This window comes from Lethenteron reissneri, unplaced genomic scaffold (genome assembly GCF_015708825.2).
Source record: "Lethenteron reissneri isolate LAM-NWPU_2019-01 unplaced genomic scaffold, ASM1570882v1 scaffold_417, whole genome shotgun sequence".
Taxonomy (NCBI): Eukaryota; Metazoa; Chordata; class Hyperoartia; order Petromyzontiformes; family Petromyzontidae; genus Lethenteron; species Lethenteron reissneri.
The window spans coordinates 40,001-55,448 of NW_026891939.1; the positions used below are offsets into that span (position 1 = coordinate 40,001).

Sequence of the window (15,448 nt, forward strand, 5' to 3'; positions counted from 1 at the left end):
AGCAGACAGATATCACAGAGATACTCCAAGCAGTTGCTCTTACCTGTGCAAAGTGGCGCATCTTATCGTGGAAGTCGGCGAGAGCAGCCGCGTGGGACAGCAAGGCTGCTTGGTCCAGGCCCGTGTAGGGACTCAGGCCGGGGTCACCCATGTGGAGGGCCGCAATCAAACCGGGCGGCAGAAAGGCCGCGAGCACGGGACCGTTGCCGTAGCTGGAAGTGACCGTGTTCATTGTCGGCTTGTTCTCGTGTAAACGGTCAACGCCGTTGTTGCTCGACGAGCCGTCGGTCACGTGAGAAGCACTCGAGTCCAGCTCGCCGTGCGATCTCTTCGCGTAAGTCAAGTCCAACGGCTCCTCTTGGCGCTCAACGCCACTCGAATCGTGGAACTCGACAAAGCCCGTCTCTCCGAGCCTCGCCGTGCTCAACTTTGGCACCGACAAGTCGAGCGGCCGGGCCTGGTCTCGACCGCGGCGAGGACCGTCCGCCACGCCGGCGGGCTGCCCGCTCTCCGCGTGACCTGCCGCCGAGTCGGATCGGGCACCCGTCGGCGAGCCCGCCAGGTGCCGCTCCGGACTTCCCTCCGTGCCGTGGCCGGCGTGCCCAGCCGATGCCGGGCCGAGCTCGCGGGAGGGAGAGCCGGACGCACGGTGCTCCGGCGCTCTGCCCGCCGCGTTGAATTTCTCCTCCAGCCACTTGGAGAAAACGTCTCTGGGGAGGTTCATGGCCAACGACATCTTCATCGACTCCTCGGGACTCGCCTCGACACTTCCGGCAAGGCAGTACGACTTCAGGGAAGCCGACTGGTCTCCGAGTCCGGTAGCGCCGCTCCCTTTCAACCCCTTTCCGGCCGACGACTTCGACTTCTTTCGTTGAGCCGGAGACGGAGGCTGCGGCGCTGCCGGTTGAGGCGACGCGTCGATCTCGTCGTTCACCTTGCAGAGGTAGCGCTCGTGTTGGCGCAGAGGTACTGCGCTCGGAAACGGTTCGTGGCGATAGCGGCACGCGTGGCGAGCCGCCCCTTCCACGTCGGAAGAACGCTCGTGCAGATCCGGCTCTTTGGTCTTGATCTTGCCGGCGGGACGACCCGTGGCCTCCGGTCCACTGATCCGCAGGAAGTCCTCGTTGTCATCGTGACCTGAGCTCTGGGTGGCTTTGGGAGACGTGGCGACGGCCCATTCCATCTTGCCGGCGTCAGCCGTCGAGGCAGCGGCAACTGGAGATGTCGCCTCCCGCGCCGCGCCGTCCGCCGTGACGGAGCCCACGCACTTGTTGGCTCTCTTGTGCGAGCTGTACGAGCCCGAGTGAGAGAAGCGCTTCTTGCAAATTGGGCACCCGTACGACTTCTCCCCTGGAAATTACAAACAAACACAGCCACGATGGAGGTTTCTGGGTTACATCGCGTCAGTGTGAACGACGCGTCGTCAAAAACCGACACGGCCGGTTCGTAAAGTTTGCGACGCGAAACACAACGTGCCGATTCATTACACGAGCTCAGCACGCCGGCGTGCTGGAGAGCAAACCCACGACATTTGCAATTCAAGTGCGGCGACGTTTTCGCCAGTAACTACAACCAGCGTCATCAGGTGGGCAGCCAGAATTGTGGACGATATCGGTCGCGAAAGTCGTCGTGTCAAAGCAAAACATTATAAACGCATCATCCAAAGTGCCGCGTGACGCGGTGAATGCGGCCTGCGCTGTAGACACACGCGCAGGAAGGAAATCACAGATTTGAAGCTTTCGTGACTGCAAGGATTCATATTCTTAGGTTTTTTCGGTAAAGTCACCGTGTAGGTCAAACATCAAAATTAATGAAAATAAAATAAAATAAAAATCACGACGTTTCGGAAGCAACACAAGTCTCCGTCATCAGGTGGGACCGTCACAGCCGGATTAGCTGCATCAAGTCGTGATTTTAATTTTATTTTATTTTCATTAATTTTGATGTTTTACCTACGTGACTTTACCGAAAAAACCTAAGAATATGAAGGAAATCACGTCGGTGGGTGCGTTCTGCCAAACGTCGCAATTGTTCCACACTCACCGCTGTGGATGCGGAAGTGTTCCTTGAGGTGGTGTTTGCTCTTGAAGTCTCTCCCACACTCTGTGCACTTGTGGCTCGCGGCAGCGGGAGGCTGACCCTTCTGCGCAAAGATGGAACAGAGGTGCGAAGTGAGAATCAGAATAATAAAACAATTTTACCGGAGAGAATCAGATGAGCTATGAAGCTCTTCAGCATGGGCGTTGGGTAGGGGCGAGTAAGCGCGACTCCGCAAGCAGCTCAACGACGCGTCGCGACTTCTATTCCCCCGCACACATTCAGACAGACACATTCAAACAGACACATTCAGACAGACACATTCAGACAGACACATTCAGACAGACACATTCAGACAGACACATTCAGACGGACGCATTCAGACGGACGCATTCAGACAGACGCATTCAGACAGACGCATTCAGACAGACACATTCAGACAGACACATTCAGACAGACACATTCAGACAGACACATTCAGACGGACGCATTCAGACAGACACATTCAGACAGACACATTCAGACAGACACATTCAGACAGACACATTCAGACAGACACATTCAGACAGACGCATTCAGACAGACACATTCAGACAGACACATTCAGACAGACACATTCAGACAGACGCATTCAGACAGACACATTCAGACAGACACATTCAGACAGACACATTCAGACAGAAGCATTCAGACAGACACATTCAGACGGACGCATTCAGACAGATGCATTCAGACGGACGCATTCAGACGGACGCATTCAGACGGACACATTCAGACAGACGCATTCAGACATACGCATTCAGACAGACGCATTCAGACGGACGCATTCAGACGGACACATTCAGACAGACGCATTCAGACAGACGCATTCAGACAGACGCATTCAGACAGACACATTCAGACAGATGCAATCAGACGGACGCATTCAGACAGACACATTCAGACAGACACATTCAGACAGACGCATTCAGACAGACACATTCAGACAGACACATTCAGACAGACACATTCAGACAGACGCATTCAGACAGACACATTCAGACAGACACATTCAGACAGACACATTCAGACAGAAGCATTCAGACAGACACATTCAGACGGACGCATTCAGACAGATGCATTCAGACGGACGCATTCAGACGGACGCATTCAGACGGACACATTCAGACAGACGCATTCAGACATACGCATTCAGACAGACGCATTCAGACGGACGCATTCAGACGGACGCATTCAGACAGACGCATTCAGACAGACGCATTCAGACAGACGCATTCAGACAGACACATTCAGACAGATGCATTCAGACGGACGCATTCAGACGTGCGACGATGCCGGCAAACGGGGGGTCAGTCACCTGGCCCGCCCGGGGAGGTCGCGGTGATGTGTGGAGATCCGCGAGGGCCCCCTCGTGCCGGCGGCGAACGTGCTTCCGCAGCGAGCCCCGACGCTTGTAGCCGCGGCCGCAGTGAGGGCACGACAGCAGCGGCGGCGGCGGCAGCGGCGGCGCGGCAAACGAGCCGTGAGTCCTCGGGCCTAGCGGGGAGGCACGGAGCGAGGGGGCCGCTGGTGGTGCGTGAAGAGACGACGCAATCCCACCGATGTGACGGACCGCTGTCGAGTTTGGTGGTCCGTGTTGTTCACGTCGTCTGTCGTGAAAATTCGGTCACGGTTCCTACGATCGCTGTTTCATTGCTTTTATGGCCAAGCGTGGTGGTGTTTTCTTTTAGACGCTGTCGCCTCGACAGACCTGTTCTTCACCTGAGGACGGCTGCTTGTGTTGTGGCCGAAACGTCGTGAGAATTATTTTATTATGTTTTATTTTTATTATTTTATTACTTCCCTTCTACGTGACTTTACCGAAAGAACCAAGAAGATTTTATGGCTTTGTTTTGGTGATTTTCGAAAAGTGTTTTTGGTTTGGCCGTGTTTTGTTTGTTGTAGAACGGAGTTAGACTGATGGCCTTAATCTAAGTTGCACGCCTCCCTCTCATTCCGCTTCTCACTCTGCGAATGCGTCGCTTAACGGAGATGCCACCGCCTGCGTTGGCAAATACGCAATTGCCGGGTGTCTTGCGATGCCGCTGCCACAAGCGTGGCACGCCCGGCTCTGGTTGGCCCACCCCGAACCGCTGAACGTAACGATCGCTTGGTGAAATTAGCCGCAATCCAGAATAACGTTTGGCCACGTGGCCCAGGGGTAGAGAAAGTCGCTCGCAATCGGGAGGCTGCGAGTTCAAATCGTCATTTGGGGATGGGAAGTTGATTCAGCCCGTCACCGCTTTGGTCTCTCACGCCATGGGAATGTGAAATTCCCACCAGTGGCAATGAATCGGTACCCAGTGAGACGATCACAGCTGCCTCAATGCTCGCTGGAGCAGAACATATACTCTGTGGATTTAGTTCTTGTTGTTAAGTCGACAAATGCTACAAACGTGTTTTTTTTTTTATTTAAAGCTTCCGTGACTGCAGGGATTCATCTTCTTGGTTCATTCGGTAAAGTCGTCACGTAGAATGGAAGTAATAAAATAATAAAAATATAACATAATATAATAATTCTCACGACGTTTCCGCCACAACGCAAGCAGCCGTCCTCAGGTGAAAACCAGGTCTGTCGAGAAGACAGAAGACAGGTCTGTCAAGAAGACAGAAGATAGAGTCTGTCTTCTCGTCAGACCTGTTCTCCACCTGAGGACGGCTGCTTGCGTTGTGGCCGAAACGTCGTGAGAATTATTTTATTTTATTATGTTTTATTAATATTATTTTATTATTTCCCTTCTACGTGACTTTACCGAAAGAACTAAGGTGTTTTTTTTTTCCCTTTCATTTTAAACACAACGCTAACAACTACGCTGTAAAGTCTGAGCACGTGCGCTCTTACCGCCACCGCCACCACCACCACCACCGCCACCACCACCGCCATCACCACCGCCACCACCACCACGGCGAGTGGCCCCACTGCCCGGCACATCGCACTCCGCCAATGTCCCGTCCTGCGCACTGCCCAGCGCCTCGGCAGTCTTGTCCACGCCGGGATTGACACCGGTCCCCTCTAAGTTCGTCTCGTCATCCTCCGCCGCCGCCGCCGCCTCCACCTCGTCTTTCTCCTCCTCTTCGTCCACCTCCTCGATGATCTGCAGCCTCTCCTCGTCGTCCTCATCCGGGTCGCGGTCTCGCATCGCCGCGCTCGCGTAGCTCGCCACTGCGACCGAGCAGAGCGGCGCGTCAGCGCGTTTGCCGACGGTTTTACCTTCAAGGGTGTCACTCAAAGGAAACAACCAGGAGGACAACTGTGGTGAACATTGCTTCACGCTCGCTTCTAAAGATCCATTGCTTTGTTATTTCGATGTAAAGCTTTCGTGACTGCAGGGATTCATCTTCTTGGTTCTTTCGGTAAAGTCACGTAGAAGAGAAATAAAAATTATATTATCATATTATTTTATTATTTTATTATATGATATTATTATATTATATTATTATATAATAATATTATTATATTATTATATTATTTTATTATATTATTTTATTATGTTTTATTTGTATTATTTTATTACTTCCCTTCTACGTGACTTTACCGAAAGAACCAAGAAGATACTTTATTATTATTAATATATTCTCCCCCCTCCCGCCCCCTCCATTCCCAGTGTGTGGTCTAGCACATCTGACACGAACATCATTTTTGTTCACCTACGTGACTTTACCGAAAAAAAACTAAGAGTATGAATCCTTGCAGTCACGAAAGCTTCAAATCTAGAACATCATCACATCGACAGCGAGGATGACCGGGCGAGACTGACGCCACGTGCTTTGCCAAGGCCAGGTTTGTTTTTCTCCCACCGTCCCACTAATGGCTTAGGTCTGTGAATAAACTTTTACATTGCGCGCAGAGGTCACAAACGTGGTTTTGATTCCTTACCCGTACCTGGCCGCACCAGGGTCGCAATTGGGTACCCGTACCCGGCCGGGTACAGGTACCCGTTCCCTACCTGTACCCGTACCCTACCCGAAATGAGTGACAAACGGTTACTCACCAGTGACTCACGGCCGACCCGTATCCGTACCCGGCCGCACCAGGGTCGCAAACGGCTACCCGTACCTGGCTGGGTACGGGTAGCCGGCTATCGGGTAGGGTACGGGTATCGGGTACCCGGTTGCGACCTCTGGTTGCGGGGGATCTGTGTGCCTATGAGGAAGTGTTCCTGCATGCGGCAAAGACTAATTCCATGCCGTTCTGGCTGACCATTCACGGTGACAGCAACGCACAGCGTTGCCACGTCTTACACGTTTTGTTTGGGGGGGTTTTATTATCCCGAAAAAGTTCGCTTAATTTTCCGACCGTACGCATATTTTTCACCGTTGCTGAAAAAATATCACTAAAAATGAACACCGCTTGTGCGGATTGAATGCAACAACAATTCACAGCGTAACCAGTGAGACGGTTCGCTTGAAAAAAGAACGTATCCTTGACTGCATTTGGTCCCCACGTGTCACTGTCACGGACCGCAGGATTTGCACATTTATTTTTTCTAACAAATAAGGCCCACTGAGTCATGTCGGTTTTTTAACAGAAGCGACCTGGCCAAAAATGATAGCTCAACAAAGCAGCCTCTGTGTAAGTTTATAGCAGCCAAATACTTTGAACGCATGTTGATTCTAAACGTAGAGGTAAACACCGGATGACCCGGAGACAAATCCACCCGCCACCATGGGGAGAACACGCAAACTCCAAATATACAGCAGCAGGCGTCAGGGTCGGGATCGAACCCACAACATCCTGTATACCAGGCGAGGTAGTTAACATCTCCTAGCCACCGTGATGATGATGAGAGAGAGAGAGACACGCAAGCTCCAAATATACAGCAGCAGACGTCAGGGTCGGGATCGAACCCACGACCTCCTGTATACCAGGCGAGGTAGTTAACATCTCCTAGCCACCGTGATGATGATGAGAGAGAGACACGCAAACTCCAAATATACAGCAGCAGGCGTTAGGGTCGGAAATGAACCCACGACCTCCTGCACACCAGGCGAGGTAGTTAACATCTCCTAGCCACTGCAGCAACCCAATCTCAATGTTCAAGGGCTCTTGTATGGTGCCATTAAAAAAACAAAACAGCATTCTTATTCTTATTAACCAGCGCTTACAATAGAGTCAATAGTTCGTTTGCAAGGTTCGAGTTCAAGGTCATTGATTAGGTATAGCCCTGTGAGCCATTCGGCTCTTGAAGGTGGTTACTGTGTTATTACTGTACGGTAGTAATACAGTAACAGAGCTGATCGACCCTCGGGGATCGATACACAAACGAGGGGTGGGATGGTGAGGCTGGCCAGCGACTTGTGGCTTCCTTGTGGCTAAACTCGCGCCATGGGAATGTGGAATTTCCACGGGCTTCTCGACGCTTCTCTGCGGTTGAAATTTTATTGTTTTAAACCGATAGTATTGGACATTAGCGACTAAGTTTTTTGCAACAGAAACTTCTTTTATTATTTCCCTTCTACGTGACTTTACCAAAAGAACCAAGAATGTGAATCCCTGCAGTCACGAAAGCTTCATATCGAAACAACCACAACAACAACACAACAACCACAACAACACACAAGATGATGGCAGATATTTAACACGTTGTTATATTTAAACAATCTAACAACACAACCACAACCACCACCACAACAACACAAGATGGCAGATATTTAACACGTTTATATTTAAACAATCTAACAAGACAACCACCACCACCACAACAACACAACAACCACAACAACAACAATATGGCAGATATTTGTCACGATGTTCATATTTAAACAATCTAACACCACCACAACAACAACAGCAAGATGGCAGATATTTGTCATGCAAGTCTTTACTTACTTCGTGTTAAACTGCAGTGTTCGTTACTGGGCTGCAACGCCACCTACTCACAACAACACAACAACAACAACACAACAACAATATGGGCAAGCTCACACGAGAGTGGGGGAGAACTTAGCAGCAGCAGCAACAACAACAACACAACAACAATATGGGCAAGCTCACACGAGAGTGGGGGAGAACTTAGCAGCAGCAGCAACAACAACAACACAACAACAACATGGGCAAGCTCACACGAGAGTGGGGGAGAACTTAGCAGCAGCAGCAACAACAACAACACAACAACAGGGACACTGGCGAATTGAATTGTCATTTGATATTTGAGCCCAGCCACTTACTGCCACCCAGTGGCTTCTGCTAAGCGCTGCTGTTGGAGTGCAAGATGACAAATCTGACCACAGCCTGGGGCACAATGGCCCATCATCATCATCATAAGCCCTTTAATAAGCATGGCCGTTGACCCTGCAGGCCACTGAGCGAGCAACCCAACGTTCCTACCAGCTCCCTCCGCAGCAGGACGATGTGTTCATACACTAACATCTATACGCAAGGCGACTTTTGGGGGTAAATAACAGCTATTGTTTTATTTTTCGATTTAAAGCTTTCGTGACTGCAGGGATTCATCTTCTTGGTTCTTTCGGTAAAGTCACGCAGAAGGGAAGTAATAAAATAATAAAAATAAAACATAATAAAATAATTCTCACGACGTTTCGGCCACAACGCAAGCAGCCGTCCTCAGGTGAAAAGCAGGTCTTAGAGCTGCCTTGTCTCCCTCGGACAACCGTGTCTCCCGTGGCCTACACAAAGAGCGGAGCAGCTGCACGAGAGAGACACGGGGAGAGAGAGACACACAGGAGAGAGACACGGGGAGAGAGACACGGGGAGAGAGAGAGACACGGGGAGAGAGACACGGGGAGAGAGACACGGGGAGAGAGACACGGGGAGAGAGACACGGGGAGAGAGACACGGGGAGTGAGACACGGGAAGTGAGAGACACGGGGGGAGAAAGACACGGGGCAAGAGACACACGGGGAGAGACACGGGGAGAGAGACATGGGAAAGAGACGTGGAGAGAAACATGGGAGAGAGACAGAGACATGGGAGAAAGACACAGGGAGAGAGACATGGGGAGAGAGAGAGACACAGGGAGAGAGACACGGGGCGAGAGACACACGGGGAGAGAGAGACACGGGGAGAGAGAAATAAGGGGAGATAGACATGGGAAAGAGACGTGGGAGAGAGACATGGGAGAGAGAGAGATATGAGAGAGAGAGTAAACTAAACTAAATATAAAAACTAAAACTCTAACTGTTTTCGTATTGACCAAGCCCCACTGACGCTTTTTGTCAGAAGTGATCAAAAATGAGATCAGCTCCACTGAGGAGGGGAACATCTTGATCGTCATCAAAGAGACACCTACAGACACCCACAGAGACCCACATACACCCATAGACACCCACAGAGACCCACATACACCCAGAGACACCCACAGACACCCAGAGAGACCCATAGAGACCCACATGCACCCATAGACACCCACAGAGACACAGAGAGACCCATAGACACTCACAGAGACCCACAGAGACCCATAGACTCCCACAGAGACCCACAGAGACCCATAGACCCACAGAGACCCGTAGACACCAGCAGACACGCACAGAGACCTACAGAGACCCACAAAGACCCACAGAGAACCACAGACACCCATAGTGACCCACAGAGACCCACCCAACCATTAATTCACCCACTCACTCTCCTAGACGCTCACTCACCCACTCACTCTCCTACACACTCACTCACCCACTCACTCTCCTACACACTCACTCACCCACTCATCCTCCCAGTCACCCACCCACTCACTCTCCTACACACTCACTCACCCACTCACTCTCCTACACACTCACTCACCCACTCATCCTCCCAGTCACCCACCCACTCACTCTCCTACACACTCACTCACCCACTCACTCTCCTACACACTCACTCACCCACTCATCCTCCCAGTCACCCACCCACTCACTCTCCTACACACTCACTCACCCACTCACTCTCCTACACACTCACTCACCCACTCACTCTCCTACACACTCACTCACCCACTCACCCTCCCAGTCACCCACCCACTCACTCACCCCAACGTTGGCTTATGGGGATGACTTCATACGCACAGAGGTAGTACACACAACAACGACCGCCATTCGTTACCACGATGCGTGTTGCCAGGCCACGTGCACGTTGAGGCCACAGGTACACACAAACACAGGTACACACAAACACAGGTACACACAAACACAGGTACACACAAACACAGGTACAAACACACACACAGGTACACACACAGGTACACACACAGGTACACACATACACAGGTACACACACACACAGGTACACACACAGTTACACACACACACAGGTACACACACAGGTACACACACACACACAGGTACACACACACAGGTACACACACACACAGGTACACACACACACAGGTACACACACAGGTACACACACACACACAGGTACACACAAACACAGGTACACACACACAGGTACACACACACAGGTACACACAAACAGGTACACACACAGGTACACACACACACAGGTACACAGGTACAAACACACAGGTACAAACACACAGGTACACACACACAGGTACACACACACACACAGGTACAAACACACAGGTACACACACAGGTACACACACACACAGGTACACACACACACAGGTACACACAGGTACACACACAGGTACACACAAACACAGGTACACAAACACATAGGTACACACACACAGGTACACACAAACAGGTAGAAACACACAGGTACACACACACACAGGTACACAAACACACAAGCACACAGGTACAAACACACAGGTACACACACACAGGTACACACACACACAGGCACACAGGTACACACACACAGGTACACACACACACAGGTACACACACAGGTACACACACACAGGTTCACACAAACACAGGTACACAAACACACAGGTACACACACACACAGGTACACACAAACACAGGTACACAAACACACAGATACACACACACAGGTACACACACAGGTACAAACACACAGGTACACACACACAGGTACACACACACAGGTACTCACACACACAGGTACACACACACACAGGTACACACAAACAGGCACACACAGGTACACACACAGGTACACACACACAGGTACACACACACAGGTAAACACACACAGGTAAACACACACACACAGGTACACACACACACAGGTACACACACACAGGTACACACACACACAGGTACACACACAGGTACACACAAACAAGTACACACACACAGGTACACACACACACAGGTACACACAGGTACACACACACAGGTACACACAAACAGGTACACACACACACATGTACACTCACACAGGTACACACACACACACAGGTACACACACACAGGTACACACACACACACAGGTACACACACACACAGGTACACACACAGTTACACACACACACAGGTACACACACAGGTACACACACACAGGTACACACACACACAGGTACACACACACAAGTACACACACACACAGGTACACACACACAGGTATGCACACACAGGTACGCACGGATACAGCCTATTGATGACAATGTTATCCCAATGGAAATCGACTCCATATGCCCATTCCTCTACAATCGATTCCTAATGTAATCCCAACACAGCCTTACCATCAACACCACCATCATCACTGCCATCACCACCATCACCACCACTTCACCATCACCACCACTATCACCATCACCACCATCAGCATCACCATCACCACCACCATCACTATCATCACCATCAATGCCATCACCACCATCACCACCACCATCACCACCACCATCACCACCATCACCATCAGCATCACCATCATCACTGCCATCACCACCATCACCACCACTTCACCATCACCACCACTATCACAATCACCACCACTATCACTATCACCACCATCACTGCCATCACCACCACTATCACCACCAGCATCACCACCATCACCACCATCACCATCATCACTGCCATCACCACCATCACCACCACCATCAGCATCACAATCATCACTGCCATCACCACCATCACCACCACTTCACCATCACCACCACTATCACCATCACCACCACTATCACTATCACCACCATCACTGCCATCATCACCATCACCACCATCACCACCACTATCACTATCACCACCATCACCACCACCACCAATACTCACCTTCAGTAGTTAATATCAGCTACCACCATCACCAGAAATGACTCCACACGAGTCAATATGCTAATGAGCACTCGCCCCTCCCACCCACCGGCTCATTTGCATAAACCACGCCCACAACCATCACCTTGTGATGACGTCACACACACACAAAGACCCCCCGTGTAGCCTGTAACAGACTGTAGGGGCAAGTGCTGTTAGCGAGTAGCACCTGTGAAGGCTGGAACGGTACACGAGGGGGTGGGTGGTCAGCACTACGCCCGACCGCCTTTGTCTCCCCAGTGGCGATGTTGACTACACACCGCACCACGAACTCATTTGAGGCCGAGTCGACCTAGGGGAGGCCCAGGACCGGTAGCAACAGTGAATCCCCAGGTACAGCCTGGGAGATTGATTGGTCCACACCCGAGAGAGCTTTGGGTGTGGACCAATCAGGACAGTGCACACATGATCAGAGTTGTGTGTCTTGTTTGCATTAAGGCCGCAGGTATTGTGGCCAATGCAAACATGACTCTTCGTAAAAAAGGTGTCAGTTTTGGAACCTAATTTTCCAGTAAAAAATATGATAATTGGTTTTTTACCCTTCTATCTGGCAACAAAACTGACACCTTTTTTACAAGGAGTCATGTTTGCATAGACAGCAATACCTGCAGTCATAATACAAACAAAAGAACATAACATATACATTGTCCTTGAAGTTGATTGGTCCACACCCGAGACAGCTTTCCTTAGAGCCTAGTCTCACATGATGTTGGACCAGATGACGCCAAAAGGCGCACAACTCAATACAGTGCACCATCAGAGTATGAGAGCTCGGGGTGAAGCATTTACACCATTGGAACCTCATTTGCCAGTAAAAATATGATAGTTGGTTTTTTACCCTTCTATCTGGCAACAAAACTGACACCTTTTTTACGAGGAGTCATGTTTGAATAGACCACAATACCTGCAGCCATAATGCAAACAAAAAACATAACTCTGATGATGATATGCACTGTCCTTGAAGTTGATTGGTCCACACCCGAGACAGCTTTCCTTAGACAGCTTTCCTTGTCTATGCAAACATGACTCCTTGTAAAAAAAAGTGTCAGTTTTGTTGCCAGATAGAAGGGTAAAAACCAATGATCAGTTATGGCCATTTCAGAGAGAGTGTTTTGTGTGTTTGTGCTGCCTCGGCCCTGCTATTACTACTGCTGCTACTGCTGCTGTTGCTACTACTACTGCTGCTGCTACTGCTGCTATTACTACTACTGCTGCTGCTACTACTGCTGCTGCTGCTACTACTACTGCTGCTGCTACTGCTGCTGCTACTACTACTGCTGCTGCTACTGCTACTACTGCTGCTGCTGCTACTGCTACTGCTGCTACTGCTGCTGCTACTACTGCTGCTACTGCTGTTGCTGCTACTGCTGCTGGTACTACTGCTGCTACTGCTGTTGCTGCTACTGCTGCTGCTACTACTACTACTGCTGCTGCTACTGCTGCTGCTACTGCTACTACTGCTGCTGCTGCTACTACTACTGCTGCTACTACTACAGCTACTACTGCTGCTGCTACTACTACTACTGCTGCTACTACTGCTGCTGCTACTACTACTACTGCTGCTGCTACTGCTACTACTGCTGCTACTACTGCTACTGCTACTACTGCTGCTCCTCTCTGCGAACTTTCGGCGTCTCGTGAGGCAAGTGGAGAGTTTCACCGCCACCACTGCCAATGTCTTCTTGATCGCTCCCACTCCATGTTAGCAGGCAGGGTGTTTGTACGTCCGGAGTGGCACCCGCACGTGTGGCCACGACTACGGCGTTCCGCCTCCCGGTACGAGTTGAGACGCCTCATCATCATCAGCAGCAGCATCATCAGCATCATCATCATCAGCATCATCATCATCAGCAACAGCAGCATCATCATCAGCAGCAGCAGCATCATCATCAGCAGCAGCAGCATCATCAGCAGCAGCAGCAGCAGCATCATCATCAGCAGCAGCAGCAGCAGCATCATCATCAGCAGCAGCATCATCATCATCAGCAGCAGCATCATCAGCAGCAGCATCATCATCATCAGCAGTAGCAGCAGCATCATCACCATCATCAGCAGCAACAAGGGATCTCTTCTATACAAAACCCTTGACTATACAGCTTACACACACACACATACACAGCTACACACACAGAGATTACACACATACATATACACAGCTACACACATACACACAGATTACACACACACATATACACAGCTACACACATATGTAGTGGTGGTATTGACGTGCGCCGACAGTGATGGATCACGGGGCGCGGGGTTGGGCACGCGATGTGGGCGTGGTATGGACGCGCGCGCCGGTGGTAAGGCGCGCTGACACAAGCTGGGAAAAGAGGATCGTAGCGAGTGCGCAGTGATTGGTCAGATAAGTGGGTGCTCTCAGCGACGTCCGCAGGAGGGGTATAAAGGGAGACGCGCGAGAGCACTCGTGGTCAGTGTTAACCAGTTGAAGACCGAAGACGGGGTGGAGGAGGTAGTGGCCCGAGACCCCTAGTCCCGCCGTCCTTGTGAGGACCGGGGCCCTGTGCGGCTCGGAGCCGAAACTGGGGGACCGTAGTCCGACGCCCGTGTGGGTCGGGACGATGGTACCCAGAGCCGAGACGGGCACCCCGGCTGGGTGTGTCCCGGAAGGCTACGGGGCGTAAGAGCCCGTGTCAGTATAGCTGAGTGGGTGTTAGTCACCCGAGTAGCTGAGTGGGTGTTGGTCACCCGTGTAGCTGAGTGGGTGTTAGTCACCCGTGTAGCTGAGTGGGTGTTGGTCACCCGTGTAGCTGAGTGGGTGTTAGTCACCCGTGTAGCTGAGTGGGTGTTAGTCACCCGTGTAGCTGAGTGGGTGTTAGTCACCCGTGTAGCTAAGTGGGTGTTAGTCACCCGTGTAACGAAGTGGGTGTTAGTCATCCGTGTAACTACAAGTTGGTGAAAATAAAGAGTGTGCTACCCGTGAAGTCGTCTCCTGCCGAGTTACTACATTACACATGCACACACAGCTGTTAAGAGTTTGATGTTTTATTGATTCACAGAGTCGGTGCACATCACGAGTTTCCGTACTCGACTGTCACAGAGACACACAGAGACACACACACAGAGACATAGACACACACAGAGAGACACACACAGACACACACGCAGAGACACACAGAGACACATGCAGAGACACAGACACACAGAGACACACAGAGACACATGCAGAGACACAGACACACACACAGAGACACACATAGACACACACACAGAGACACACACAGACA

At 50.9% G+C, this 15,448-nt stretch overlaps 1 protein-coding gene across 1 annotated transcript in view; it reads right to left on the reverse strand.

Annotated features, from left to right (window-relative positions):
• The window catches only part of LOC133339824 (zinc finger E-box-binding homeobox 2-like), a 37,450-nt gene extending 23,453 nt beyond the window's left edge, over positions 1-13,997 (reverse strand). The window contains exons 1-5 of the mRNA XM_061547962.1: positions 13,925-13,997; positions 4,964-5,239; positions 3,395-3,573; positions 2,044-2,143; positions 44-1,350 (exon numbers count right to left, since the gene is read on the reverse strand). Coding sequence (XP_061403946.1) covers positions 44-1,350; positions 2,044-2,143; positions 3,395-3,573; positions 4,964-5,239; positions 13,925-13,997 — 1,935 coding nt within the window. The remainder of the gene's footprint in view (positions 1-43; positions 1,351-2,043; positions 2,144-3,394; positions 3,574-4,963; positions 5,240-13,924) is intronic.
• Between the last annotated feature and the right edge of the window lie 1,451 nt (positions 13,998-15,448).